General features: G+C 37.5%; 1 protein-coding gene across 1 annotated transcript in view; it reads left to right on the top strand.

Moving 5' to 3' along the window:
* LOC127431611 (ephrin type-A receptor 3) overlaps window positions 1-15,623 on the top strand; it is a 92,203-nt gene that overhangs the window by 10,892 nt on the left and 65,688 nt on the right. Inside the window, exons 2-3 of the mRNA XM_051682119.1 lie at window positions 6,608-6,672; window positions 8,529-9,198. Coding sequence (XP_051538079.1) covers window positions 6,608-6,672; window positions 8,529-9,198 — 735 coding nt within the window. The remainder of the gene's footprint in view (window positions 1-6,607; window positions 6,673-8,528; window positions 9,199-15,623) is intronic.

Below are 15,623 nucleotides of genomic sequence, written 5' to 3'. Positions count from 1 at the left end.
TATAACTGAAATATACCTATATAAATCCAAATCAAGAGCTTGTGAATTGGAATCGAATTGGGAAATCTGTATCAATTCCAAGCCCTGGATTCTAAAGCCCAAAATAGTTTTGCATAAGAAATAATAATATTAATAACTCTTTATCTAATAATATGAATAATGATAAATTCTATTCTCTGACTAACTGATTTTCTTAAATAGACAATACTTGAGCTACAGAGTGCCAGACAGTGGCTACACACAGGCTAGATTGACCCCATTGACCTTTTCTATTCCCTGAAGACATCCATCCAGCTGCATATCTATCTTTTCCCTCTCTCTTTCTTGACATAGCCTTCTCCATTTTCCATTTTAGTTTTTTGCTCCTCTCCTGTTTGCGTTGGAGGTTATTGCTGACCACTTTACTCTTGCTGGTGTAATTGGTTAATCTCATCTGTTGCCTCAAGGTGCTGAGCTCTCTCTTTTACCCCAAGGGGATTCCAGCTTCTCCCACATCCAGAGCTGCACAGCCGAAAGCTAATGATGGAGAAAAACCCCCATCCTCACCTCTTTCTAACCAGCTGCTGTTATAGAAATCATTAAAGATATTTACCTGGTCCTGTACAAGCCTGTAACTGCATTCTCAGGATTGGAGGGGACACAAATGTAATAGGCCAGTGAAAAATAAATAAATAAATATATATATATATATATATATATATATATATATATATATATATTAGTCGCCCACTAATCTGTATATTTGGAAGGGACGTGCCCCCCTCTATGTCTATGATGGTTACGGCCCTAGTCTTTTAATACTGACTTTAAAAATAATGTAAAAAGTGTGCGTTATAGTAATCTGTATCAGTGTCAGTTTTAGGGCTGTGGTACCTTGAGAGTCTAAACTGATTTTAGTTTTAGGGGGCTTTAACACTGGACATGTTTGCTGCGGTCCGATTCTGAGTGCGATTTATCCTGGTGCCCCCCGCAGCGTTGGTCTGGTTTCACACTCACTTGATTCTATCGAACCCCGGTCCATTTGCGTTCATCTTACGTCATCACAAACACGCATGGAGAACACAACGCGACTCATCATACTTTTTGTTTTTTTGTTATTTTGGTGCCATTATGCACAGCAGAGTGAACAACAACTGCGTGTTAGGGTGACCAGATGTCCCGGTTTTTGAATGTCTGTCCCCGACTGGAGCTGTCCACGGAAATGTCCCCTTTTTACTGTGCATTCAAAACAGTCCGCTAAGTGAAAATACGTTAGGAATAACTGAATCCGGCCCGTTGAAAAATAATACACACCCGAGGTGGTAATGTTGTCACAACGCGCAGCGGAGTGTGTGTGTGTGTGTTTGAGGGATCGAAAGAGAGTACTATCTGTAAGTTCTTATAAGTGCTTTTCACCTATAGATATGTGAGGCTGATTAGGGCGAAATACATTGAAACATTAAAAGTTATTTCGGATAATCGAAACTGTATTGATCAAGTCGCGGGGATGCGGCATCTTTTTGTATGTATAGTAAAGTATCTGCAAAGAATGACAATAAATGTAAGTCAGCACATTACAGCATAGATTACATTGCACCTTGCTGGGAAACAAGTGACTGAAAAGAAGCATCATTATGCAAATATTATGCGAGTTTATTAAAATAAAAAAAACAGGTCCATATGAGATAACTGATAGAAACAGTCAGGTGAAATAGTGTAATAATAATAATAATTATTATTATACAATATTGAATATCTTTGTGTCATGACTACAAAGTGGAAAAATCCCCAACAATATAAGGCATCTAAGTGGGGCAGAAATGAATTTCAGGCCCTGATATAATACATGGTGTAAGTGTTTCATATGATTTCAGTTGTAATGCTGAGGGAAGTGGTAAAGTAAACGAATTTCTTTTGAAAATCCTCTGCCAGTTTGCCAGTATGCAAATTAGTAGCCTACCTTCTTACTTTTAGGAAAGTGCCAGGTAAAGGTGAAGGAAAAGAGGATAAGAGAAGGAATTTTAGAAGAGAGTATGAAGAGTGATGTAAAGAGTGTGACCAAGGTCAGGTGTCCCTGTGCTGTGGAGTCAACTGCAATAGTTCCTATATTCAATCATTGTTTATATATATATATTTGTTTAATTCACTTTTATGCCACAGTGTCATCTCCTGTACAGTGTAGAAAAGAATGAACTTGTAACAGAAAACAATTAAAAACTATCAACTTTACCTGCAAATCAGAATTTCATTGAGACATATTCAACAGAGTATGATATACCATAGTTCACATTACTACATTCACCATGGTCAAAATATATCTGAATTGTCCCCCTTTTTTAAATCATAGATAAGTAGCATGTGAAATTTCAATTACAAAAATAGAAATGTCCCCGTTTTTCATTTCAGAAATCTGGTCAGCTTAGTATATGTTTGCTTCATGGTGTAACTCATCAGATGTCCAGGGGAAGGTGGCTTGCTGCTGCTCGCAAATGGCGTTTTTTGAGCAGACAGCTGATTGCAAGGAATTCATTTGCATCTTTGTTTACACTGCACGCTTATTCGCGCTTGTGTCCAAGGTGAAGTTATCGTCACTGTCATCTCCTATTATACCCTATATTTATAAACTATAATAGTATTTATATATAGTATTTATAAGATAGATAGATAGATAGACAGACAGGATTTATAGTGTTGATTGTACTTGTATGTCATTGTGGTGTCATTACTTTTTTGGGACTTTCAGGAATGAAAAACGCATGCGCAGGTTACTTCCTGAACGAGTGTGCACCCAAGTCCGAGTTGCTTTCACATTCATGCGAACTGCGCTACAGTTCCATTGCAACCGAACTCAGACCACCTCCTACAGGTAGTCTCGGGTTCGGTACCGTGGTGCGCATGACCGCTTTCAAATTACCAATTTTTCATGCAAACCGTGCTCGGTTTCTAACTAAACTGCCAGTGTGAAAGCACCCTTAAAATCTTTTCATATTTTGTGTGGTAATAACATTCTCTCTTAAAGGGATTAGTTCACCCAAAAATGAAAATGTACTCGGTCTCATGTTGTTCCAAACCTGTATGACTTTCTTCAGTGGAACACAAAATGAGATGTTAGTAGAAAGTTACCTCTAGTAACTGTTCACTTTTATTGTATGGAAAAGCAGTGAATGGTGACTAAACATGACAGTGAGTAATAATGACAGAAATGTAATTTTTGGGTGAACTATCCCTTTAAGGACAGAACAGGGATGTTCTGTCATAGATTGGATGACAAAGAAGCATAAAGCTCCCTGTGTATAAAATAGGAACCAAGAAAAAGTAGACTAATTTCGAAGTAGACTAATCACCCCTCTGTTTTCTTCAGGTGTCAGATCCCTAGAGAGCTTGATCTGTACAGGAGCTGATACATTTCCCCTGCTAAACAGACCAGCTTAGACCAGCATGAATTTCCAGGCTGGCCAGGCTGGTGGTTTCCCAGAGGACAATTTTATTGCTCAGAGGTTGTTTTTTTTTTTTTTTTTATTGTTTTTTTTTTATAGCTTTTTCATTTGAAAACTCAGGAGGTTTAGTTCTTAGCTATGTTTTAGCTAAGAAGTATCAACTTCTTATCAAATCATCAAATTCCTTAGGAAAAATGAAATGGATAGAAACGAGACAGTTGTTGACACAGTAAGAGTATATAGCTAGAAAATGAATATGGATGGCACTAGCTATGGTAGTCTTTACAGCAGGGCCAATATGCCAATTCTTTGATAAATGCTCTTTGAGCAACAATCAATGTTTCAGGTGGAATACATTTTGCCTCGCTGTGAGTTAAATGTTACCTGCTGCTTGTATTAATATGTTGTGCGAGGCCTGTGGCATGGAGCTGTATTCATTTGTTTGTTTTATTAAATGTGTCTTTGAAAGGCAGAGGAAAATGTTTTCAAGATTGTGTGTAATGATATATTGGCCTGTCTGGCTTTACCCCTTCATCAGAAAACAGCCACACCAGCACCAGCGGTTAATGGCATCATAATCTGTATTCAGTTAAGAAGTAATATCCTGCATTGAGTCTACATATGGTTTTCCCCTCAAGACTGTCAAGTCATCAAATTTGCCCAATTGCTCCATATATGACCCATAAAACAAACCTAATCCCTGTTTCCACATTAACCAACCATCAAAAAGCAGAGTGTTTGCATGTCACAGGAACCCATTGACAGTCAGTTTTAATTAGAATTTGGATCCAGATGGTCTTTGATTTTCCTTTGTTTTTATTCGTCTGAGATCGTCACAAAAGTGCACACACATGTGCCAGGAGAGGGAGAAGTCGATGTTCAGTGTGAAAGAGGAGGAACATCTGAGGTTTGGATGTGATTAAGAATTAATCACCTCTGTTGCCAGGGCTGTAATTTGTTTGGAACGGAGCTCAAAGTGGGAAGTTCAGGGCTCCGACCATTGGGAGATTGAACAACTGTTATAAATAGCAGCATCAACCTCTGAAAATATTGATGTGAGAACAGATTTCAAAAAGACTGTTTGAGGGGCTGGGAATCAAATGTGTCATAATGGCCAAAACTGAACGTCTATGTCTAACCCATCTGGCTTTTAGGGATAGTTCACCCAAAAATGAAAATTCTCTAATTTATTCACCCTCATGCCATCTCATATGTGTATGACTTTCTTTCTTCTGCTGAGCACAAATGAAGATTTTTAGAAGAATATCTCAGCTCTGTTCATCCTTTCAATGCAAGTGAATGGTGACCAGAAATCTAAAGTTCCAAAAAGCAGATAAAAGCAGCATAAAGGTAAACCATAAAACTCCAGTGGCTTAATCCATGTCTTCAAAAGCGAGATAAGTGTGGGTGAGAAACAGATAAATATCTAAGTCATTTTTTACTATAAATCTCCACTTTGACTTTCACATCTGAAAGTCACATGTGGCTCCTATTTAGTTTCACTTTCACACGTGAAAGTGGAGATTTATAGTTAAAAAAATAATTCTATATTGATCTGTTTCTTACAAACACCTATCATCTTACTTTTGAATACATGGGTTTCACCACTGGAGTCTTATGGATTACTTTTATGCTGCTTTTGTTTGCTTTTTATCTGCTATCCCTTTAAAGTGTGTAATTTCTGTGCCACAAGCGAACAGGTTTCACAAACACTACCCCCCATCTTGCATTGTTTAGACAAACAGATGCTGTTGACCCAAACTCAAGGCATTAGTTAAGCCATTTTTGATGTATCGGGCAGGTTAAAATGCTCAGACAAACACAGCAATGTTTTGATAGTGCCACAGAGCCACATTTTTTAAATTTTGGGGGAAAATTGACCTACAATAGGCTCACATATTGTAGTTTCAGCATATTAAATTGGGATAGGTGAAATATACACTACCGGTCAAAAGTTTTGAAACACTTGACCGAAATGTTTCTCATGATCTTAAAAATCTTTTGATCTGAAGGTGTATGCTTAAATGTTTTAAATTAGTTTTGTAGACAAAAATATAATTGTGCCACCATATTCATTTATTTCATTATAAATCTAAAATGTAATTTAAAAAAAAAAGTTTTTGAAATTGATGACTTGGACCAAATAATAAAGAAAAGCAGCCAATAAGTGCCCAACATAGACGGGAACTCCTTCAACACTGTTTAAAAAGCATCCCAGGGTGATACCTCAAGAAGTTGTTTGAGAAAATGTCAAGAGTACATTTCTAAAAATTCTAGGCAAAGGGTGAGTACTTTGAAGATGCTAAAATATAACACAGTTTTGATTTATTTTGGATTTTATTTAGTCACAACATAATTCCCATAGTATTACTATTTATGTTATTCCATAATTTTGATGACTTCACTATTATTCTAAAATGTGAAAAAAAATTATAATAAAGAATGAGTAAGTGTTTTAAAACTTTTGACCGGTAGAGTGTGTGTATGTGTGTGTGTATATATATATATAATATAAAATACCCACATAACCTTGAATTAGATTTTTTTGAAGTTTCTTTTTTTTTTTATCTAAATTGTTTAGTTTATGTAAATAATAACTGCACTTAATATAATGTATAATTGTCATCTGAATGAAGCCACAGTGAAAAACCTTAAATGCAAAGTGTTGATTTGGCTGTTATTGTTACAAGTATTTTTTACATTTCCAGAGCTCTGCGGTTTATATTTTATTAAAAAAGGCTGCAGCCTTGAATTAATTATGCTTTACATGACATCATGCTGTGTTAAAACCTCATTTTTGTTTGTGAAATATCTGAGCAAAAGAAAATCATATTCTGATGTTCTGTGTTAAAGGGATAGATTACCCAAAAATTAATCATCATTTACTCACCCTCATGTTGTTGAAACCTGTTTAACATACTTTCTTTTGTGAAACACTTAAGGAGATGTTAGGCAGAATGACATACTTGGTCACTATTCACAATGAAAGTGAATGGAGACTGAGACATGATAACATTCTGTCTAGCATTTCCTTTGGTGTTCCACAGAAGAAAGTAAGTCATATGGGTTTGGAACAACATGATGACAGAATTTCCACTTTTGAGTTAATCTCTTTAAGTGTATGTTTTCACTGTGGTTTTGAATAATTCTATCTATCTCTTTCCTTTTCATTTTTTTTTTTTTTTTTACAGTTACTCTGCTTGACTCCATGTCTGCCCCAGGTGATCTGGGTTGGGAAGCGTATCCACCAGAGGGGGTGAGTACCTGTGATATTTGAACCTTTACACTGCAAAGACACAAACTGATCAACTAAAAATAAACAAACAAACAAAAAAACGTTAACAACAAAGACCTCTCTTCTTGTGCCAGTCGCCCTGGCCATTTTCTCTCTTTGCCAAGATAAGGAATCAATTCAATATGGAAGCCACTGTCCCAGGATTTCAGAATAGGGTCTACATGCATCCAAATTCATATAGGATATTCAAACCATGAATGTTCATCCTGTCCTTACAAAACCTCTGTTGTCAGAATTGGGGAGCTCTCACGAAACCTGTCAAGAAAATGTCCCTGGCAAAAACACACACACACACACACACACACACACACACACACATATATACACTATATATATATATATATATATATATATATATATATATATATATATATATATATATATATTTGAGAATCAATCTTCTAAATATAAAGTAGCTCAACAGTTAGATAGAACTAAATATGCAAGGAGCCATTTAGCAGGTGCTGTTTTCCATTGTGACTTGCATTACGGTACTTATTAAAAGTACAGTCTCCCCTGCCCAGTTGCTAGTCACCAGTATATTTTGTGTTTTGAATGCTAGCGTTCCCATTAGGCGGCTTAACTAGCTTTACCTGCATGACTTCCATGATCAACCAGCATTATTTTGCTAGAAAGCAGCATGGCTATTCTGGTCCACCAGTTAAATCAGCACCAAACCAGCATAAACCAGTGTGAAACAGCAAGCAATTTCAAACTGATCTGAGCTAGGAGTTTTTCAGCAGGCTGGAGTCACCTAGGGTTAAGTGTCTTGCTCACAGGCACATGCCAGCTCATGGATCGCCTCTTGTGGTATTCGAACCTGCAACCTCTCACAGATACCAGCTCAGAGCTTTAGCCACTCCTTTGTGATAAAGACTTTGTGATAGTGCTGTCACACTACTGACTTTTAGTGAGTTTAGGGTCTGATATTCTCCCAACTCACCCATTTTCGACCCTTAATGGCTTACAGCTCCGGTGACTCCTCACAGGTTCCTGCAGGGGGCTGCAGGAGAGCGGCTTGTTTCGAACAGCCTCTCTAACCCGCTGGGTAGTGATCTCCTGCCTTCTCTGTGGGAGTTGATCCATTAGGACACACTTTCATTTCACTCATTCAAATCCTAAGTAAAATGAAAATGGATTGTAATAGTGGCCTTGGCACATGTAGTCACACTCAGATTTATGTGTGCTTGTAAAGAGAAATATCTGGAACGCTCATGTTTTTTGTGTGGTGCTACTAAAACAGATGGAATATTCAAGGTTTGGCATGTCCAGCAATATATAAACTGCTATTCTAAAATGAAAAGAAAGATTTGTGTGCCGTGAAAAATATTAAGATGAAAAATATTAAGTTTAAACATTCTTGCTTATTCAGTCATTATGTTCAAACTTTTACTAACTCCCATGCCAAACCAACAAAACTGTGCACCAATAACTGTGTTATATTTTGTGGTTAAGATATTTACTTTAGCCTTTGTTGGTTTTAAAGCATTTATGTTATAACAACTGAAGTTTCCAAGCAAAATTATATGTTTTTCTCTTAACCAGCAATGCAGGGTTGATTTATGCAAGAACAAAACAACCGAGACTATTCAGTTTGTAACTTTGAGATGATTACCCGTCAGACGCATTTTGAATCTTGATGACATTTAAATGAAGCCTTTACTCGAAATGTGCTCATCATTCATCTGTCAAAGTCTTTCAAAACCTTATCCATTGTAAACGCCTTGAGATTTGAGATTCAAAATTCTCAGGACAATTACGAAGGATTCGGAGATGTCTTCCTCTTTGAATTAATTGACTATTTATCTGTTTGTCAGTGGGAGGAGATCAGTGTGATGGACGAAAGGAACATACCTATGAGAACATACCAGGTGTGCAATGTAATGGAGGCCAATCAGAACAACTGGTTGCGCACTGGCCTGATCCAGAGGGAGGGCGCCCAACGCATCTACGTGGAGATCAAATTCACTCTACGTGACTGCAACAGCCTGCCAGGAGTTCCTGGAACCTGTAAGGAGACTTTCAACGTATACTATCACGAATCCAACAATGCCATTGCTGCCCCTTTACGGCACATACGCGAGAGCCAGTACGTCAAGATCGACACCATAGCGGCCGACGAGAGCTTTACACAGACAGACGTTGGAGATCGCGTCATGAAGCTGAACACGGAAGTTCGAGACATTAGTGGTCTCAGTAAGAGGGGCTTGTATCTAGCGTTTCAGGACCTGGGTGCTTGCATTGCTTTGGTGTCAGTTAGAGTCTTTTATAAGCGTTGTCCTCTGGCAGTGCTCAATCTGGCCCGCTTCCCGGACACAGTGACTGGTGGCGATTCAGCACTGGTGGAAGTGCGTGGCACTTGTGTGGAGGATGCGGAAGAGCTGGAGGGACCTCGGATGTTCTGCAGCGCTGATGGAGGTTGGCTGGTGCCCATCGGCCGCTGTGTGTGCCGTCCAGGCTTCGAGGAGGTGGATGGACACTGCCAACGTAAGCATTATTGCTTTTCCTTTCTCAAATTATTTATTTTGAAAATAAGATTTTTTTTTCTGGTTTGCTGAGTATGCTTGCTCTTGATCTTAAACAATTCCTTTTGAAATAAATATTGAGACCACAGTGTGTCCTGCCCAATAGTGGTCTTTAAATAATTCCAATTCTGAGGTTCTTCAGATTTGCTCATGTGCTCTTCTGTTGTATGTTACCATTACACAATTGGTTGTGTAACAGACACTTGAGGTTTTTCTTTTAGAAACTGTAGGAGATGTGGTTTAAGGTTTTGGATTGATTTAGATACCTCCACAGAAATGTCCAGGGTGCTGTAGAGCAATCTGATGATTGGCAGAAGGAGATAAAAGGTGGATTCTTGTTAGATTATTATTGAGATGTGACAGCCTGACCCTGATCCTGTACTTTACTGAGATAGTTGAGCTTTAAATGTGTGTATGTCTGTGTAAAGGAGTGTGAGTGTGTTTTATGAATTGAAGTGCATTGTTTTCTAAATACTGAGTTTTATTCTGTATATAAATTTGCTATCAAGTGCAGAAAATCCTTTTTGATCATGTCTAGATGGTAAACCTCATTCTGTGGAACGTGTGACAATCAAATTTGCTGCTACCAAATTAGGATTAGGGATAAGGGTAGGGTTAGGGTTAAGTGAGTGGCACACCGGCTGCACAGGTATCGCAACCAGAATGCATTGGTGTGGTGAATAGAGGTGACAGTCTAAAACAGAGAATCACACTGACTCTTCATTAAGCCCCACCTTAAAAGCGTTTCTTACCAATTTCATTTTAGCAACTGTTGCCATCCAACATTTCTCTGACAAGCGCTTGCTTTTTTCCTAAGAGTCTACAGGATTAATGTGAGCAGTTTTAAGCTGAATTTTATAGAAATTATACAAAAATGTAAAAAAAACTTGTTGCTAGGTCACTTGTAATAGTGACCTGAGGTACCTAGAGAAAATACACACAGTGTTATTTTTCCCTCCTTTTTTCAAATCTTTAAATAAATCTTGAGAAGAGCATGCTATGGATTAAGGCCCAGATATACTTAATAATAAATCGAAAAAAGAACGGGTTTGACGTCATTTCGAAAACATCTGGCCAAAAAGAAGGTGCTTTTGTATTCGTTTTGGTGGTTTGTAACAGCTTGTCTGGGTGAATTTATAGGAAAACTTCTTAATGGTTGCTAAACACCTTCTTACTGTCATCGGTAGGTGTGACCTGAAGCTCCACCTACTACTATGTTTACATTGTTCAGTCTGTATTTAACTTGAACACACTAGTGTGAAGAGTTATTAGCAAGCTGGTGCACATTTACCTACATCAGTACAATCGTTCGCATAGAGACATTTTCCAAGAACATGTCATGTGATGTTTTTGTAACAAGTCTCTAGCTCATTTATGAAGGAGGAAGCGGGAGCCAGGTGAACTGTCCACGTGATTCTTTATTTTGCACACTTTTCAGTCTACAAACAAAACGATGCTTTTCAGGAATATACTGCACACACACGCACCGCTTTGTGCTTCTCTCTCTCTCTCCCGTGGTTTGGACTGCCCTTTTATCCCTCTCCAGCTTTCACTGCAACACAAAACAGCTGTTAGAGGTGATTTCCTACATGTGTCAATCCTTACCGCTCTTCCTCTCCCGGCCTCGCTATCCACAGACGTCACTCGGCCACGCCCCCATCACCACAGTTTTTGAGGGTTTTTCCACAAAAGGAATCAAATCTACTCGGATACTCTCAAGTGCCCATTCACTCATGCCACCTGCTGCGAAAGCCATTCACACATCTGCCCAAAGTAAGAAATGCCTCTGTCACCATATCTTTTGTCTGTATTATGAACATTAACACTACTATACGCCCATCGTTGCAATAGTATCAGTCATCAGAAATTATAATAACAGAGTGTAATCGGCCCATATTATGGCCGTATTTATTGTTAGCGCATAAGCGTCATGAATTTGCAATGTAAGCAAGACAAATTAAACATTATCTACTGCACATACTGTATATTACTTTAAATCATCATCGAGTGGTTAAAACAGCCTCATTTACTGACCGTGACTTCTACTCAAAGAATGAGGCTAAAAGTAATTGATAACACATTTTAAAGGTTTTACATGTAGCGTCCTAATATTTAAATGCTCCTCTAAATACCTCCCACAGCAGTGTGTTGGGTCAAATCAAATCAAAAATCATATAACTTTTATTGTCACCCAACCATATACACAAGTGCAATAGTGAGTGAAATTGTTGGGTACAGTTCCGAGCAACATAGCAGTCGTGAAAGTGATGAGACATATACCAATTTACAATAATCATCAGATTAACACAACACAATTAATGTCTAATATACACATAATTACACACAACACAATATACAAATAATAACATACACTGTACAGTATACAATACAATAAAAAAGTATATATAGTATATATGGTGTCTGAATGTTCGCAAACAGTATACCGTTGCTCAGCTGTTTATAACTTCTTTTTACCCCTAAACGAAGAATGAAGAAGAACTTCTCCAGAAGTATATCGGGGCCTTTAGACTGTGTCAGCCCTCATTCTCAAATGAACATGTATAACATCAGCAAGAACACCTACATTTGCTCCAAGGTAAATTAAAGCTAATAACTTAAAATTAATTAATGTATTGATTCAGGTCTTTGTAAAGGCGATTGTAAATAGAGTTCACAGCATCATAGTGAGTGTGTTATGAGATGTTATTAGCAGATCTGTTCACTAACACTAATGTTATCAGGTGTATAATCACCATCAAATTATGCTTTTCTCTTTTCATGTGACTGTGATAATTGTTTGCCTCGATTCAGATTCACAGTCTCCACAATTTTCAATCAAATTACTATGTAATTTAACAATTTCTTTTTCAAAAAAAAAAAAGTCAGATAAATATGCTTTAAAATGTCACTGTTCATTCCAGCCCACTTAAGAATATTATCAGTTCCATTTATGAGAATATTTAGCCAAAAACTGTGCCATTCATGGCAATCTCCCATTCATTCCCATGGGGAGTTCTGTAGAGCTTGTCAGACCAAGCAACGGTAACCAAGGGGGTGGAGCTTAGCGAAGGGTTAAAGTACCGCACAGATAAAGATACAAAGGATTTACACTCATTGAAGAATGAAGAAAGTGAAATTGGTAATTGGTGAAATTGGTAAGTTTGCAGGTTGGTGTATGAAAAAAAAAAAAACAGTGAGCTGTGCAAATTTAAAGATTAGAAAGGGCCTTGAATAGGCTTCATTCAAGCTGTCAAACCACAAAAAGACATACTTGTTACTGAAAATACCTTGTGTAGGCTATTTGAAGGATCCATATACACATTGTATCTTCTAACTAAAGTAAAAATGGCTAAAGGAAAAAATATATGTCCCTAGATATAGATTTTAGCTCAGTGGTGCGGCAGAATTTTGAGCAGCATCCAAAGTCGTAGTTAGGTGTTGCAAATGGACAACGAGCTGCGGCTTTGGAGTGCATACATTCATAACTCTCAAGATTTACCTACCATTAGGCCATCTGAAACTCGTATGACCTTCCTCTCCGGAACACCAACAAAGATATTTTGATGAAGAAATTAGATGTTATTGTCTATATATTGCAAGTCATTGGGGTCCAACAATTTCAAGCACCAACAATACATTAATTTAGCATAAAGGTAATCCAAACAAATCAATTAGTTTAATCCATGTCTTCTGAAGTGATGTAAAACTTTTTGCAGTATGAGGGTTACCGTCTATACAGTACATAACCATTTTCCTCATCAGGTTTACAGCAACTGAACACTGTGTAAATCTTTTCACAGATGTGGTAGCCTATTTGATTTGCCACTAATCACAGTTAGTGTTTTAATGGATTTGTAACCTCTGCGTAAACTACATGCCTCAATCAAAAATCAGTAACAAGTAGCGTAATTTTGTGGTTAGTTTTTTTGCACTTTGATGTCTTTCAATGCTCTTAACAAAAGACCTTAAAGAAAGGTGAAAATGCAAAAGATAACCCAGAAAATTAAGCTTTTCCCCCAAGAGAAAGGTTGACGGCATGTCGAATTTCCACAACTCAGCCATGTGTGTATAATGGGTTTAAACTCATCATTTTTCTTGCCGTCTTTTCATCTCGGAAGGTGCTAATGGCTTCATTAATGTACCCTGCTTTCTAGCCAATATGATGGCTCCTCTGTAATTAATTTTCTTTTGCATTTGTATCTGTCTTCTGTGTGTTTTTTTTTTTTTTTTGAAGCTGTGTCGTTCCTTGCCTCCGTTTGTTGGACTTATGCCGACTTTGGACTGAGAAGGCTGCCGGTTTTAAATATTCATACAGCCATTCTGGACTGTTTTCTTGTGGGTGGAAGTGTAGATTGTGAAGGAGGGGGTTTGGGCAGCATTACAAGGCATATTTAAGTGGCAGGGAAGTAGGCTACAGAGAGAGAGAGAGAGGAGAGGAGAGGGGAGGGGGGGGGTATATCCATCACAACCTAATTCAATGCTCTTTGGTCTGGAGCACAGCTGATAGACATCTACAGCTCATGTCAGTGATTGTACAGTATCTGTTAATTGGGCTGTTAGCGATAGGCACAAGTCATGTTTGAAAACCCTTCTTAACTGCTGTGTGTGGTTGTGATTACGTGTGTGCCATAGTGACGGGAAAGAAAAAAGACAGCTCTGCTCAGTGTCTACATTTACATGCACTCTTATAAGTACTGCCATTAAGTTGAAGCTCACATAAACAAAATACTGTGATGTTAATGTGATCATGCTCATAATTTGAGTAACCAGAATCGCAGTGAAGTTTGTGGAGTACAGCAGTTTTAATTGCACTACAGGCATGTATACACTTTAATCGGTTGGGAATAATCAGACTACTGGTGTACATATAAACAATATTTAGCCTGACTATGGCCACATTCACACTAATACATTTTCGTTTAAAAATGTATCATTTTCTATATTGTGTGTGTGTGTGTGTGTGTGTGTGTGTGTGTGTGTGTGTATGTGTGTATATATATATATATATATATATATATATATATATATATATATATATATATATATATATATGAAATTTGACTATATATATTGTCAAATTTCAGCACTTCAAAATTAATCACAATTAACTACAAAAATTATGCACTTAATCACGATTTAAAATGTTTAATCGACGGCCAGCACTAGTTTTCATGTTTCAGCGTGGACAAGAAACTTTTGGAAAATTAAAGGAGTGCATTACAATAACGAAAATGCCATTTTCAGATGTATCTGAATTAATGTGGACGTAGCCTATATCCCTAACAAAAATAATAATATTTTTTGTAATATGTTTAATATTTTTGTAACTTTTTTCATTAAAATATAATACCATTTCATAATTGAGTAAGCCTAGATGTTAATTTAGCAACCACTCAATTCAGCAGTATGGATTCAGCAGTTTTTCAAGTTCAGAAACATTTTTGTTGGACTGATTAAACTGATAACTCAAGAATGATTAGAGTCTTTTTGACTGATTCATTAAAAATAATCGGATCATAAGAGTTATTCGTTTGTTAATCGGACAACTCTGGTTGTGTTTTAGATTATTTTTTTTACGTGTTGCCAGCAAAAAGACAAAAGCAATAGAAAGAAATGTTATCTATTTATTGTCTTAGTATTACTTGGCAGTACCCAGTCTTTTTATCTCATCACATTCGAGTCAGACTGCAAACTTACAATATAATTTCTTTAGCCACAGCGCCACTGATGAATAGCAGTGTAGGAAACACTTGTTGGGGCTCCATTCAGCACTAATGTAAGAAGGTTAACATTTTAACAGCCGTTCATTACAGTGAATTGAGACTGGGCTGCAACACAAAAATAACCTCAAAGTAAAAGATTTACGTGGACCGAAATGAGAGATTGGTCAGTTCATATGAGTGTGTTTGGCCTCGTCAGCTGACAGAAAATTCATGGCTCCAATTCTGTAGCTCCATAAGAAACTGAACATTGGCAAGTGAAACGACTTGTGGTGTGTTTTCACCTTGCGGCCTCTCTGTGGGCTCTGGAATTGCTTGCCGGGGCTGTTTGCCGGGGCTGAATAACGACTTAAAGAGCCCATATTATGCTCATTTACAGGTTCAAAATTTTATTTTGGGGGTCTACTAGAATAGGTTTACATGCTTTAATGTTAAAAAAAAACACGTCATTTTTCTCATAATGTACATTGCTGCAGCACCCCTCTTCACCCTCTATTTGAAATGCTCTGTTGTAGCTCCTATCTCTTTAAAGCCCCCCTTTCCCAAAAGCCCAGTCTGCTCAGATTGGTCTGCTGGCCCAGTCTGTTGTGAATGGTCAACCACTTAGAGCGTGTCAGAAATGTAATGTCCCTTACCATAACCGAGTTTCAGCTCCCGAGGCTTCCTG

This window comes from Myxocyprinus asiaticus, chromosome 41, assembly GCF_019703515.2.
Source record: "Myxocyprinus asiaticus isolate MX2 ecotype Aquarium Trade chromosome 41, UBuf_Myxa_2, whole genome shotgun sequence".
NCBI classification, from domain to species: Eukaryota; Metazoa; Chordata; class Actinopteri; order Cypriniformes; family Catostomidae; genus Myxocyprinus; species Myxocyprinus asiaticus.
Note: the sequence above shows the minus strand (reverse complement) of the source record. Positions and strands in the feature narration are given on the sequence as shown.